Source organism: Purpureocillium takamizusanense, chromosome 1 (genome assembly GCF_022605165.1).
Source record: "Purpureocillium takamizusanense chromosome 1, complete sequence".
Classification (NCBI taxonomy): domain Eukaryota; kingdom Fungi; phylum Ascomycota; class Sordariomycetes; order Hypocreales; family Ophiocordycipitaceae; genus Purpureocillium; species Purpureocillium takamizusanense.
The window spans coordinates 624,243-637,876 of NC_063068.1; the positions used below are offsets into that span (position 1 = coordinate 624,243).

At 60.2% G+C, this 13,634-nt stretch overlaps 1 protein-coding gene across 1 annotated transcript; it reads left to right on the plus strand.

The window, feature by feature from the left end:
• Window positions 1–8,085: 8,085 nt before the first annotated feature.
• JDV02_000219 (uncharacterized protein) lies at window positions 8,086–9,462 on the plus strand. The gene has a single exon (XM_047980999.1). The coding sequence runs from the start codon at window positions 8,222–8,224 to the stop codon at window positions 8,903–8,905; it is 684 nt and encodes a 227-aa protein (XP_047836957.1). The 5' UTR covers window positions 8,086–8,221; the 3' UTR covers window positions 8,906–9,462.
• Window positions 9,463–13,634: the final 4,172 nt, after the last annotated feature.

Consider the following 13,634-nt stretch of genomic DNA (forward strand, 5'->3'; position numbering starts at 1 on the left):
ACTCCTCGTTGATTTGTGCCATGGCGAGGTACAAAACAACTACGTTGCTCATCGCCCACGCGTTTCAAGTTTGCTGCTGACCGCGTGCGTGCGTGCGTGCCCGCGCTTTGGCACCACCAAAGGCTTTTCAGTGTCAGTTGGTTAGGGGAAAGCACGTGCTATCCATGAGGCGCACGAGTCCGCGCGCCGTCAACGAGGTCGGGCAGGGCATACTAGGTAGTCCTAATCGACACCGCCAGTGAGGCGCTACTAAGTAATAATTGAAATGCTTCATGGCGGGTTTGACCGCTTAAAACAATTTTCTCTACGTATATATCCCATCCCATGCCTGACTTCACTTGGGCCTACCCGCCCCGGGGATCAATTACTATGCGTACTTGATTGTGAAGTCAAGTAGCGTAAGTTAATTCGAGGCCGGCAGCACAATCAGTTATACAGATAATCGCGTAATAAATCGCAGCGTCAATTGCATACTCAATTGCGCAGTGAGCGTGCCGTCGAGTATAAGATAAGCCCAACCAACCACGCAGCCCAGGAGCGTGCAGCAGTGACGGCGGGCTAGGTATCTACCTTATCAGCAGTATTAGGTAGGTAGGATTTCGTACTTCATCTTATTAGCACTCAACCCGCAGCATATCTAGGTTGGACATCAAGTGCGTCGCCGGCGATTCTAACGTAATACCTGGTACCTACCACGAAGGGCGCGGGATCCCGTGCCCCTATCACGCACGCACGACCGACTCTACGCGCGCTGCGTTTGTTGGCCCATGGCCCAAGATCTAGCCAGCCCTCGGTGTTGCCGTCCGACAGCGTGCCAAGCCACGCGGTTCTCGGTTCGACTTGCTGTCTGAGACACAGCACCGCCACGATAACATTTCTTCAATCCAGCATCAGGGTGGGGAACCGGAGCGGAGGGGCGGACTGAAAGAACCACGTCACGAAGCCGAAACGATGGGCGCTTCGTGCTCATCATGCAACAGCCGTAGACGGGCCCGTGATCATTGTTCCCTCGTGTTATCAATTGCACGACGCGGCAGGAGAGAACAATACCGGGCGGGGGGGAGGGGGGGCGTGCTCGGCTTCGCAAAGGGACGCGTACAGATAGATACGCACTGCGCCGGGCGAGCCACGCCCGCACCGTGAGGCTCTCACCGGGGTATTTCTCTTTGTCCTTCTTTCACGCACGGCCGCCGAAGTGGCGGATGGCGCCCAAGAACGGTGGCAATTCCTTTGTTGTGCCATTTTTGCCGCCAACTTCCGCTCCGCTCAATCACGACTCTGCCCCCGTCAGCACAGCACAGTACGTATGTAGTCAGACGGATTTGAGGCTGGGGTGGATGGGTGGGTGGGTGGTGGTGGTGGTGGTGGCGGCGGCGGCGGCGGCGGCAAGGCACTTACCATGGGGATCCCTTCCAGCGTGAGCGGCATCATGCGTGCCATGTGGCAACAAGGGGCGGGACCACCACAGAGCCCGGCAGAAAGTCGCATGGCATGTTGGGCGTCGTCGCATCGTCGCTTTTACCCGGGCGGCCGGGTCCGCCACGCACTCATGTCGAGTTTCTTGTACGAAGTAACTTGCGAAATACGGTGACTGTACCGTTAGGTACTGCTACTCTGCGACACCAGCGACGACAGCAGTAGCACAGTCCAGGCCAGGTCTCATCACGAGCATTGGGCCGATACACACTGATTTGCTCATGAGCTGGCGGGTGGGGGGTGGGCGCAGAGCTCGCGTGCTGTCATTTCGTCGTCAAGCCATGATTCCGGCAAGACCGGGATCGTTCGTGGTGGAGAAGGAGAGTGTTGCCGATGAGTTACATTGATGGACAGGCAGCTCGTGGTCGGTGCGGCATCGGCGGCGCCGGCGGCGTCTTGCGACGCTGTCGGTGAGACGAGACGAAATGGATACAATATATCTGAGTACGATGTTTGGGAGCCCATGTCCCTGCGAAGGGATCACGAGAGGGTCCGGTTCCCGGGGGGAGGGGGGGCAAGGCTCGAGGTCCCGGGCCGTCATGCTCCATCAAATGTCGCTATCATCTTCCTCGGCGACCTCGCGGTCACACCGTGGCTCGTCGATAACAGTATTGGTTGGTTGGTCTCTCGGGTAAGAGTCCTATCATCAAGCATTGCCGACTTTGCGGTGTCATATTGGATAGAGGGATTCCCGACGCCCACGGCGGGACAAGACATTGTTGTTCCAAGATGCAGAGACAAAAAAAAATGACGAACATTCAATAAATTCAGGTGGTGCCCCGCCGCCGCCCAGCCAGGCCCGCCCTACTACTAGCAGGCGAGGCGCACGCTGACGGGAACCGCCCACAGCAGGGCAGCCCCGAGGTGGAAAATGGCCTTCCCTGTGCCGGGCTGAACCTGGAAAGCTGCTGCTGCTGCTGCCGCCGGCCCACCAATGAGTCGCCAAGCGGGCGACTCGACTCGCCGGCGGAGCAGGAGCAGCAGCAGCAGCAGCAGCCGCCGGAAGCCGGAGCCGCACCGCATATGAAATCCATGCCGTCGGGCATGGATTGACGTGAACCCAGTGCAGCGGGCTCGGTCGTGCAGTGCTGCACTGCGCTGCACTGAAGTGCACTGCACTGCACGGCGGAGCCACATGCAGTTGCTGGTTGGTTCCATGAGCCCAACTCGAACCCACGATGGGACGTGAGCGCGTGACATGACAGCCCAGCACTGTAGGTACCCAATAAGCAGCATGGCAATACGTCGTACCTCCTCACGTACGTTTACGTACATCCAATGGTACCTGAGTAGGTACCTCAGCACCGAGCTGTCCCATCGCGCCTGCTGCCTTTTCGCTGCCGCCACGACGACCCTCCCCGTCACCGCCATTGCCCTCACCACAACCACCACCGTGATCCATTCACGCTCTTCCCCTCTCCAGGGTCGCGGCCCAAGGTTGCCAAGAGACCCTCGTACCGTATTGTACTAGTAGTACGAACGAAGCGGCAATGCTGCACCCACCGCCCGTGGCACACACACCACCCCTGCCCGGACGCAAGTCTGCGCGTGGCTTCTTCAAACCCACGTGGCATTACCTCCGTCTGGTGGGGTCAGCGTCAGGCATCCGTCGCCCAGTCTTGTCTGCTTCTCGTTGGCTTCTGCGGGCGGGTCGCGTGTGTCGATTGGATGGATTGCACAAAGCACACCCCCGAGGCGGGTCCCGCCCCTCTTTTTTTGTGCGCGCGCGAGGATGAGGGAAACTCGCTAACCCCGCCGCCGCTAGAGTGATGATACCCATCTGTCGTCCAGCGTCGACGCCCCCCCCCCCCGGTCCTCCTTTTTCCATCCCACCACAAGGTCATTTCGCCGCGTCCGTCCTCAGCAAGCGTCCGTCCGCACTGTGCGCTCGTCCCCCGCATTTAACCACTGTCCGGGCACCCACGCGCTCACTCGTTTGGCGGTTAGGCGAGAGGGCCGCAGACAGGCACAGCACCCGCAGCGGTGCACAGGCGGTGTAAGCCACGAGGTACGTGCATCCATGGATCGCTGCCTCTCTCTGGGTTCCTTTCCTCACACGTACCAGCAGGTTGCTTGCAGCCCCGCCCTGTCAGTTGTTGTCTCAGAACCGACCAAGGCGTGTGGCTCGGATGGTGGTGCAGTGACAGGCTTGACAGCCAACGTGATTGAACGTGCGCTGCTGACCCTGCAGGACCGGACAAGCAGAGGCAAATCAATGCCAGAATTCGGACCTCTTCGTGGGTGCATTGTGCCAAGCCGGTTCCTGACACTGGCAGCGAATGGGCGAGCAAGCACGCACGCACCGCTCGCCGTCCACCAGGCTGACGTATCGTACGAAGTACCTTTGACCAGTCTTCGGCGCCGTCTCGTCCGTCCACGGCCTGCTGTCACCTTAGAGCCGACCGCAAAAGCCAGGCCCGGGTACCGGAGCCCTCCGAGCGGCCTGCTCTCTTGCGCCTAGCTTTTTTGGCTTTAAGGCGTTGCAACCCATTGCCCCGAAAATCCGGCTGGCGCTCGCCACAGGCGCCTTGCCTAGCAGCCATCCTTACCACCACTACCGACTCCTATCACGGTGCGGTACTGCAACCCGCCCGATACGACATTGGCTGAATGGTAGGCTGCTGGACACACCATCAAGTGAACGAGGTGAGGACGTGGCACTTGTCTCTGCGAGAGCCGGACGCTGAAACCTAACGACACCGATTCTGTCTGTGGCTGGACTGGACTGTCCACCAGGGGGGACTGAATTGGCAATTCCGACTCCACGTTCCTGCCAGCAGTCCTAGCTTAGCACCTTCACCATCTTAGTCCCGGCCGCGCGACTCAGACAGCAGCCTCCATCATTGTCCTCGGTCCGGGACATTTTTCCGCCAGTCGTGTTCGCGGGAAGCTCTCTAGCCCGTCCATGGTTGCAGAAACCCTCGGGAATGACCTATCTCCAGCCTCATCTAAGTACCTACCTATCTATACCTGACGTTGGAAATCCAACAGCCGGCCTGGCCACCGCGCGAAGCTTAACGCAGGCAGCCTAGACCTGGATAGGAGACTGCCGCTCATCGCGCGTCGGGACCGTAGAGACTTATGCTGCACTTGGTGCTTTCTCCGTCATCGGATATCCCGTCCAAGGCCTGAGAGGAGACACAAGAGAAATGGTCGGTTCCCCTCGTCCATTAATAATACCCTTCTCATCACTCCGGCGAGAGCCCCCTCCCTCCCTGCCTCCCTCCCTCCCATCACATGCCCCCCCACCCGGCCGTCGTCCTGCTGGTCTGTTCTGCGCCGTGCCCGCTCCCGCCACGACGCGGCCCCGTTTTCTGCGGCAGGGTCGGCCGTAGCGACCCAGTCTCTCGGCCGACAGGGCGGGGTGGGGGCGCACACGCCACCCAAATTTCTGTGCCTGTTCGATTGACGCAGCCGCAGGTTTCTGGGTCTGACTGTGGGTTTTCGGACGGGGCGGCCCCGACCTGACGTGACGACCGACCGTGACTGACTCGAGCTCCCTCCTCTTTCTCTTTCCAATCCTGGTCTCCTCGGCCGCCGGCCGATACGCGCGAGCGTACAGTAATAGATGTGACCCCCACGGACCCAGATCAAGACTTGTTGGAAGAACTTCCCGTTGCCATCTCTGCGCCGTCGGCTCTAAGTGCCGTGTGACAAGCTTTTTTTTTTCCCCTTCCTTCCTCCTTCCTGTTCCCGTCTGCCCTCCAGATCTTCCTCCGCACCCGCCACCTCCTCCTGCTGCTGATCCCCCTCCCCTCCCTTCCTTTGCCACCCTCCTCCGGCCGAGTGTCCCCATTGATTTACACCGGGCCGGCTTCCCGCTTTTTTTTTCTTCCATCTTTTACTATTTTTCCCCCTTCCACGTAGGGCCGCGGGGGGAGGGAGGAGGGGGCGTGGGCCGAAACTGGCCAGTAACTAGAACTAGGTACTGACCTATCCTAGTCGTACATGCTATCTTCGCGTGCTCTTCGTTAGTAGTCAAGTCGATGCTTGGCAGACAGGCGCGCCGCGGCGGTGGATGGGCGTAGAATGTGAAGAATGTAACCGTCTTTTTTTACATTATAAAGCATGATATTAAAAAAAGATGGGAAGAAAAAGAAACTCGGTTCGTCCGAGTCTCGTCTCTCCAGCATGCATCCATGCATCCATGCATACATGCACGCACGCATGCCGAGCTGGCACATATGGTGACCAGAACGTCGCGCCAACTCGCTTGTTTGGTGGTGGGTGGGGTCCGGTCGGGTCGGGTCCATGGCTCTTGGTCGGCGAGACTGGAATGCGAACACGACGCGACCCTTTTCTTCTCTCTCGCTCTCTCTTACACACGCGCGCGCGGGGGCGCGTCCGTGCCGGAGAGGCATGCATGCATGCGCGCTGCGCGACGTGCGAATAAAACAAAATACTACGCGCCAGAATATCCTGCTGCTACTTCCGCCACCACCAGTGGTGGGGGACGGCGGGGAACGGAGGGGGTGACCCTCCTGCGGGGCGCGCGCAGCCTCCTCCCTCTTGTTGAGGGTTCGACATCATCGCGCCGTGTGTTTTGTCGTTGTCGTTGTGCATCCGATATCGTTTCTTCGTCGTCGTCGTCATCGTCATACTCGTTTCTTAGGCTGCATTCACCCATCTCGCTGGTCCAACGTAATATGATACTACTGCATGCGGCTACTGGCAGCGAGGTCAGCGGCGCCGTGCCGTGCCCATGACCAGCAGCAGCGGCAGTAGTAGTACGCCTTACGCTTGTTAGTTAGTCAACTGTATCATCACCGTATATAGTACCATATGCAGCCACGGCCAATACAGCCTCATCCTGCTCCTGTTACCCTAGACCGGGCCGTCCATTGCCCCAGCGCGCCGATATCAAGCGCCCTCTGGCCCCCGACCGGCTCTCCGGCAGGGCGCGCGGCCGGTGCTGGTGCTGCGCGGCGAATGCCTTTTTCAAAATGGCGGGTGAAAGAAGAGGGAGGGGGCAGTGGTGGTTTGGATGTGGCTTGCTTGACATTTGGCAGAAAGGGAACGTCGGTCGTAGTAGTATGTGGTGCCTTCGTGGTTGTCTACCCCTTGGCCTGTACCCCCCGCGCGCCCCCCGCCCCCCCGGGCCGATGCAACGCTGGTGATGATCGTCGGGAGGCTGTCGATGTTGGGGCGGTATTTGGGTCTAGGGTGGGTTAAGTCCGACGACGACGACGACGATAGACTGCTTACGATCGCCCGCCGCCCGGCCCTGGGTATACTGTATCTCGTCACGAAGTCCATCGGGTAGAGTCTAGGCCCCCAATTGCCGGTGCTAGGTAGCTCGTGGTGCGGACTCTAGGCACGAGTAACGTCAAAGTACGGAAAGGGCGTGGGGGGCGTATGCTGTAGGGACACCCCAATGCTAACCATCAATGGCCCTTGCTCCGTCCGTGGTGAGTGAGTGGATGAATGGGTGATGAATCGTCCGTGTGGCATTACGTTCTTGGCACAATCCCCGACCCCAGGGATGCTCATTCTTAGGCCTCTGTTGAGACTGAGAGCGCTCTCTGCCAGTGCTGTGACAGCACAAATCAGCCAGAGCCATCGCGTGCGTGCGTGTGCGTGTCTCGAGGGAGCAGCCATGTAGGTAGCTGAGGAGAAACCTAGGCGTGTTTCGTAAACGTGGTTTCCTCACAAAGGTCCCTCCTTCCCTCCTATCCGGCCCCTGATCTCCCATGCATACATAACCACTAGCGTCGCTAAACGCAGTCAACAGTGCTATACCTACCTGTAGTGTCTCCCAGGTCTGTGTGCGCGTGTGTCTCTGTGTGCGTATGTATGCGACACATCGCCTTATGCCGATGGGGTAAAAAGGAGGTGGGGGGGAGAACCTTAGGGGAGGAGGGAGCATCATTGTCGCGAATTACCGAAACGGCTGCTATTCTGAGCTGGGCGCGCGCGCATGGCGCTGGACTATTGGACAATCCCGGATACGCTAGGGGATTGGGGGGAGGGGAGGGGGGGGGGGGGATGGGGGCTGTCCAGATCTTGGGGGAAAGCGAGCGAGCAGGGCTGTTGCTGCCGGGGAGTGTGAGGGTTACCTTGCTTGGCTGTTGAGGACCTGTGCATTCCTGGCGCCGTGCTGTTGCGAGCGAAACCTATAGAGAGAGAGTGGGAGAGCGTGCGGTCATTACGCTCAAAACACCCGGCCATGATGCCGACGGTCCTTGGGGTCCTTACAGAGAGAGACAGACAGAGAGCGTGGCGTGGATACAGGTACGTACAAAGTACATACATCTTCGTAGTTGCACTGTCTCTGTTCTGTTCGCACCGATGCATGCAGCGCATGGAATGTACATACATACGAATACAGTACTCGCATGCAACGCACGTTGCACAACACACATGCATGCATGTCCCAGGTGCCACCCCTACGCAGCAGCACTCCTCGGTACGGAGTACATACGTGGTATATCCAAGCAGGCCAGAGACAGACGCTGCGTACTTATGTTGGTTGGTAAGTAGTACATAGGTACGTCGTACATATATACATGAGTACTTCGTACATGCCTCCAGGACCAATGTCGTTGTCACTTGGCTTTGGCGATGGGGTCCATCCAGGCCATCCATCCAACTCTCTCACCCAAACGAACACACACAAACAAACACACACGCACACATACACACACACACACTCCGTATGTACAGCACCTTATGTATGTGCATCCTTGCCGCTTTCTCCTAATCTCGGGGGGGTGAGCACGCATCTACACAAGCACAAACATACTTGATGTCTTTTCGTTGCTCCGACCTGTACCATCCTTGCGTCTTTGTTCCACCGATGTGGACGACCGAACGAACCGAACCGACCGACCCCTGTTCCTCATCCCTGACTGCGCGCGCAAGATCGGGTCGACCGAAAGATCGTTATTACGACGGCAGCTCTGGCAAGGCCAGGCCAGGCCAGGCCAGGCCAGGTCCCTGCGTCCCTCCGTCCTCCTCGCGCCTAGGTATTCCTTGCCCGGGGGCGCGCCTCACCGAATTCGGCTCGTCGTCCGCCGTCCGTGCTTCTGCGCCGCCGCCGAGGAGGAGGGCTCACCGAGACGGTGAGAGACGCCCTACCCCCGTCTGTCCGTCATCATCAGTCAGTGGTCCCCGAGGCGTGTCGCAAATCTCCGGACCCATGGACCGAGCCACGAATCAATCGCGCCCGCCCGTCAAGGTCCGGGCCAAGGAAGGAGCGGCTCCTTGGGCGTTGGCACCGTCGTCACGACCCCGGACTGGGGCTTCCCAGGCTGGCCGGAGGGAAGATGCACTGGGAACGGTGAGGCGTCCGCGGTGCAGCAGCATCGGCATCAGCAGCATCAGCATCAGCATCAGCATCAGCAGCAGGAGCGACGGCATGGCGATGGGCACATGGCGTGTCGTCTGCTTTGTTGGGACAGTCGAGTCGACTGGACAAAGACAAAAGTGACAGCTGTCAAACCCCGGCCCAAGCTTGCCCGCCGTGGCATCCCGTCATCCCGCCTCGTCTCCCGAAGCGCAGTCTTGCGCCGAACGACACATCGCGCAAACCAAACCCTTGCAGCAGCAAGCAGCAGCATCTCGACCCCAGCCCTCATCAACCACACACATGGGACCTGGGGTTACGAAGTAATTACAGTACGACAACTGTACCGTGTCGTACATGTACCTTCTGGGGACAGCCAACAGTGCCCCCATGCGCACGTGTGCAGAGAGGCGTAAAAGGGCTGGGCCCAGCTGGCTGGTCGCGCGCGTTGGCGGCGCTCGCGTGCACCCCCGGGACCAACAACCGCACAGGCTTCCCGAGGAGGCAACGCCCTCTGCGACCCGGCGCTTGGGTCTCTGGCTGGCTGGCTGGCTGGCTGGCTGAGGACAACGGGATGCAAGGCGCAAAGGTTTTCGCGCCCAGATGCGACGGGGCTTGCATCCCCTTGCCATGAGCCCATCGTCATAATTGAAAGTGAAAAATAAAATAAAATATGGGAGCTCTGCGGCTGAGGTTCTGGGATCCATGGAGACTTGGCCAGTGGAGAGAGTGAGATTCAATTCAATGACGCCGACATCCGGCTCACCGAACGCTCGACGCAGTCAGTCAGCAGGGGAGCTTTGCCGGTGGCCTGCCGAGTCGCGTTCCGTGCAATTGTGGTCCCTCCATTAGTCGAGCTCTCGCAGTGAGCTGGCGAGCAGGGCAGGCGGGGCCAGACACAGCGAGCAGGCAGGGCAGGGCAATTGAAGCACTGGAGGCCCTGGCCAGGGCAGGCACAGCAGGGCAGGCAGGGCAGGGCGGCAGGAGCGCGTGGCGTCAAACCCTTGGCCCAGCGGCCGCCCGATCTGCCACAGCCAATCTCAGGGTCCTCCGTCCTCTTCGCCACAGGCGCTGACGGGCCGACTTGGAACCCCCCCAGACCTGACGGGGCCACCGGGCAGCAGCACAGATGTCATCACGTTGTTGTTGTTGGAGGAGGAGAAGGACATGGGAATGACGGAACGTTGTGGTCCCGGTCTGGGGATTGCCTCGTTGGTAGGGTTATTCCCCCACGTGCGGCGTGAAAGACGCCAGCGAAGCAGCTTACTCCACCCATGTCGGCAAAGCAGGTGGACCGTCCGGCTGGGAATGTGTGTGTGTGTCTGTGTGTGTATGTATGAGTGAGCGAGCTGATGCCATGTCGACCAACGGCGCCGGTCCGTCGTGTCTGTCAGGTGTCATGCTGTTCGCCGGCGCGCGTCCCAACGCCGTGGGCGGGCGAGCCAACAGGCTGGGTCTGGCTGGGTCTGTGCTTGGGGGTGTCCGACGGGAGCAACGCGCCATCCATGGAACGAAGCAAGCCGCGTGCGTGCGTGGGTGCCGGCGAACAGCAAAGTACAGTGCTGTACTGTACGTACCGGGAGAACGGATGCGACATGCAGCGCCATGCTCATCAGCGTCCTGTCCGCCCACGGGCCACGGCCCCGCTGGCACATGGGCTGCTACCGACGGGCCCGTCATCATGGGTGAGCGGTCCACGGGTGCGTGTGTGTGTGTGTGGTTTGTGCGTGTTGGGCGCCCGCAAGAGCAGACAGAGCATAGTGTGCGCGGGCAGCCGTGGGAAGGGACGGAGACCGTTCTAGCTACCTTAGTACGCAAGAGCCTCTACATACTACCACTACATGCGGCTGGAGTCGTGGAGGATTTAGGGCTGGTAGTAAGTGTGAGGCTCTGCATGCTGCTGCCAAGTGTACCTAGACCGAATGCTGCTGGCCGGCCGGCCGGCCGGTGCTCGTTTGACACCGCCTGGCCTGACCGCACCTGAGGATGACGGTGATGATACTCGCAGCGGATGAGTGGTTGGCGCGCGCGCCCACTTTCATCCGCCGTGACTTATTCAGGGCATGTACATGACATGACGCACGCGTGGTCGGTGCTGAGCCGAGGGCTACGAGTAAGCTGAGGTGGGACAACGGTGGGCATCCGCGGCTTTGCGAGCGAGCACGTTGCTTGGCGGCGCGCTCGACTGACGATGCGGTGAGACGTGCCGGAAGGCCGCTGCGTTGCGGTGCGTGGCACGACAGTGTCCCGGAAGAATCACGCGTCGCTGACAAACGAGGTCGGCGAGACTGGGAATATGATGAGGTGGTCGCTGGTAGATACAGTAGGTTAGGTCGGTGCCTACGAAGTACCTTAGTAGTAACATGGGTACTAGGTAGGGAAGCACTCGCAAGGACTGGCAGGCTGCAGTGCCAAAGGAGGCTGCCCTGTTGTTCGTCGGGCTCGGGGCGCGCGCACATGGCAGCAAACTCGCCAAGAGAACGGTTAGGTTGGCGGCCCTAATGAATGCCTTGTCTCTTTGACCATTTCGAGGGGAGTGACGCAGGCGATCAACCGGAATCCGGGGAGATACAGTTACAATGTGGTATGGACGGCTGGCTCCAGGGTCTTTTTTTTTCTTTTTCGCAATGTCATGTCATCGCCGGCTCACTCATCAATCAACCTCGCCTTGGTTGGTTCGCTCGCAGGGCCGTCGTGCCCAGACATCTCGGCGGGTGTCTTTCCACGGTGCGGGCGCGTGGCAGCAATGGTCTCGTGCAGGGCGCGCGGGTGGGGGAGGACGGACACCGAGAGAGGGGGAAAGGAGGGAGAGACCTGAGGGAGGAGGAAACCTGAATGAACCCAAGGAAAGGGCGCTGCGGGGGGGGGCGGGGGGGCGTGCCACCAGTACTAAGGTCAGTCAGTTATTACAGTGGTTCAGTGAGCAGTTCCCAGCCGACGCCTGGTGAGCCCAGCGCGCCAGCATCCCCCCTCCCCCAATTCACCATCCACCCCCTCATCAACCTCGTGGGGGGCCGAACGGCGCACATGGCGCATGCAAAAGTCGTCGTCGAGCCCCAAAGCGGCATGGCCCGGTGGATGGACATCCCTGAAGCCACGCGCCGATCTGGGTTGAAACTCGTGCGCTCCCACGAGGGAGCGAGGTCCCGCTTTGCGCCATAGTACTAAGCTAGTCACTCTATCGAGTAGCCCATCACCCATTCATCCATCCATGCACATTTGAGGCCGTGCCACGCGCCGCCGTGCCAATGCCCATCTGTTGTGCCATGATGTGCCATGCTTTGTTGCGCCCATGCCCATCCAGGCCCATGCCATGCCATGCCATGCCATGCCATGCTCTGCCATCCTTTCCATGCCGCGCCAGTGCCGTGCGTGCGTGCGTGCGTGCGTGCGTGCGTGCTCGTGTTGCCTCCCTTTGTCAATGCACCACCACCACCACTGCGATGAGGTGGCGACGGCTTCACTGGCGGCGATTGGCGATTTGCCATGGCGCGATGGCTTTTGTTCCATGGATGGCGGCGCTGGCAGGACAGCGAGCGTCTGGGTCGCCTCTCAGTTTCCCGTGCGATCCTCCACCGCCTTATCTCGGCGGCGGAGGAGCCGTCATTGTGCTTTCGTTCAATGACGATGGACCATCTCAGCGGGCGGAGGCGGTCAGTCATGGAGCCTCCACCACAGATCCATGGACGCCGCTGAGCAGGCTGCTCGCAGCGGCGGCGGCGGCGGGCTTGGGTGCTCACCCCCCCTCCCCTTTTGTCTCGCAGCCCGGCCCTCCGAAGAGGGGGGGCGTCGCCCCAGACTCGCGAGACTACATCGTTTCGAGTTAGGCTCTCGTGTCCTGAGGCGAGCGCGTCCCGCCGCCCTGCCGAATTGCTGTTGCTGCTAGGCCGTAGGTTAGCATAAAAGGTCGAGGAGGCACTTCTAGTACTAAGGTAAGGTGCTGCTGATGCGGGCGGGCGTCATCCAGTGCGAATTTGATAGGCATGCCGGCATTCTAGCGCAAGTTGGGGTTCTGGCCGTCACTGATGCACCGCTGGCCGTAACCACCGGGTACCCTACCAGACACGGCGAAATCATGGAAATCGACCCGAATGTCAACCCTCATCAGCGATGCTGCGCCCGTTGCAGCCGCCACGCCGCATGGTGACGGTGCGCGCGGCTGGATCTCACGCACCCACACGCTTTCACGATCGACGCCTGCTGGTCTCGCGTGTCGTCTGACTGACTGCGTATACGTACTGACACCTTTTCTTGCGTTGGGCTGCTCTTGTCGTTGGTAGACAGATGCTTGGGTATTATCTTGCTCGCCCGCCGACGCGGCTCCCCGGCCGGAGATGAGTGAGAACCTGGTGCTCTCCCCACCCCGCCGTGTGCCCGTGCGTTGGCTGTTGCTGCTGCTACTGCTGCTGCTACTGCCGCCGCCGCCGTCGCGAATGCGATGCGAGGCGAGACCACCGACCACCGACCACTGACCACAGACGGCGGCGGCCGTTGACACGACATGATGGATGGCACGGCAACTCGCTCCAAGATGGGGGCCACACGCAACGCACCCGGCAGCGGGGCACTCATGCCGAGAAGCCAAGCGGGCAGTTGTTGGCCTCCTTTGCGCCTCGTGGCCTCTGCGGCACTGCTGCATTGTGCACGCGGAACGGCGAGAGCCCGTCCCATGTCGTGCCCTGCCATGCCATGTGGTGGTGTGCTACTAAGGTACCTACTCACAGTACGAGATACATTGGTACTGTACCTTGCTGTCTCCTCGTCTTGTGCCGTCGTCCGGGTTTTGGACGACGTCGAGGCGAAAGAGGGGAAGAATAAAAAAACGAAGGCTGCACGGCAGGCCATGTAACTACTCTACCTAATGTATATGTAG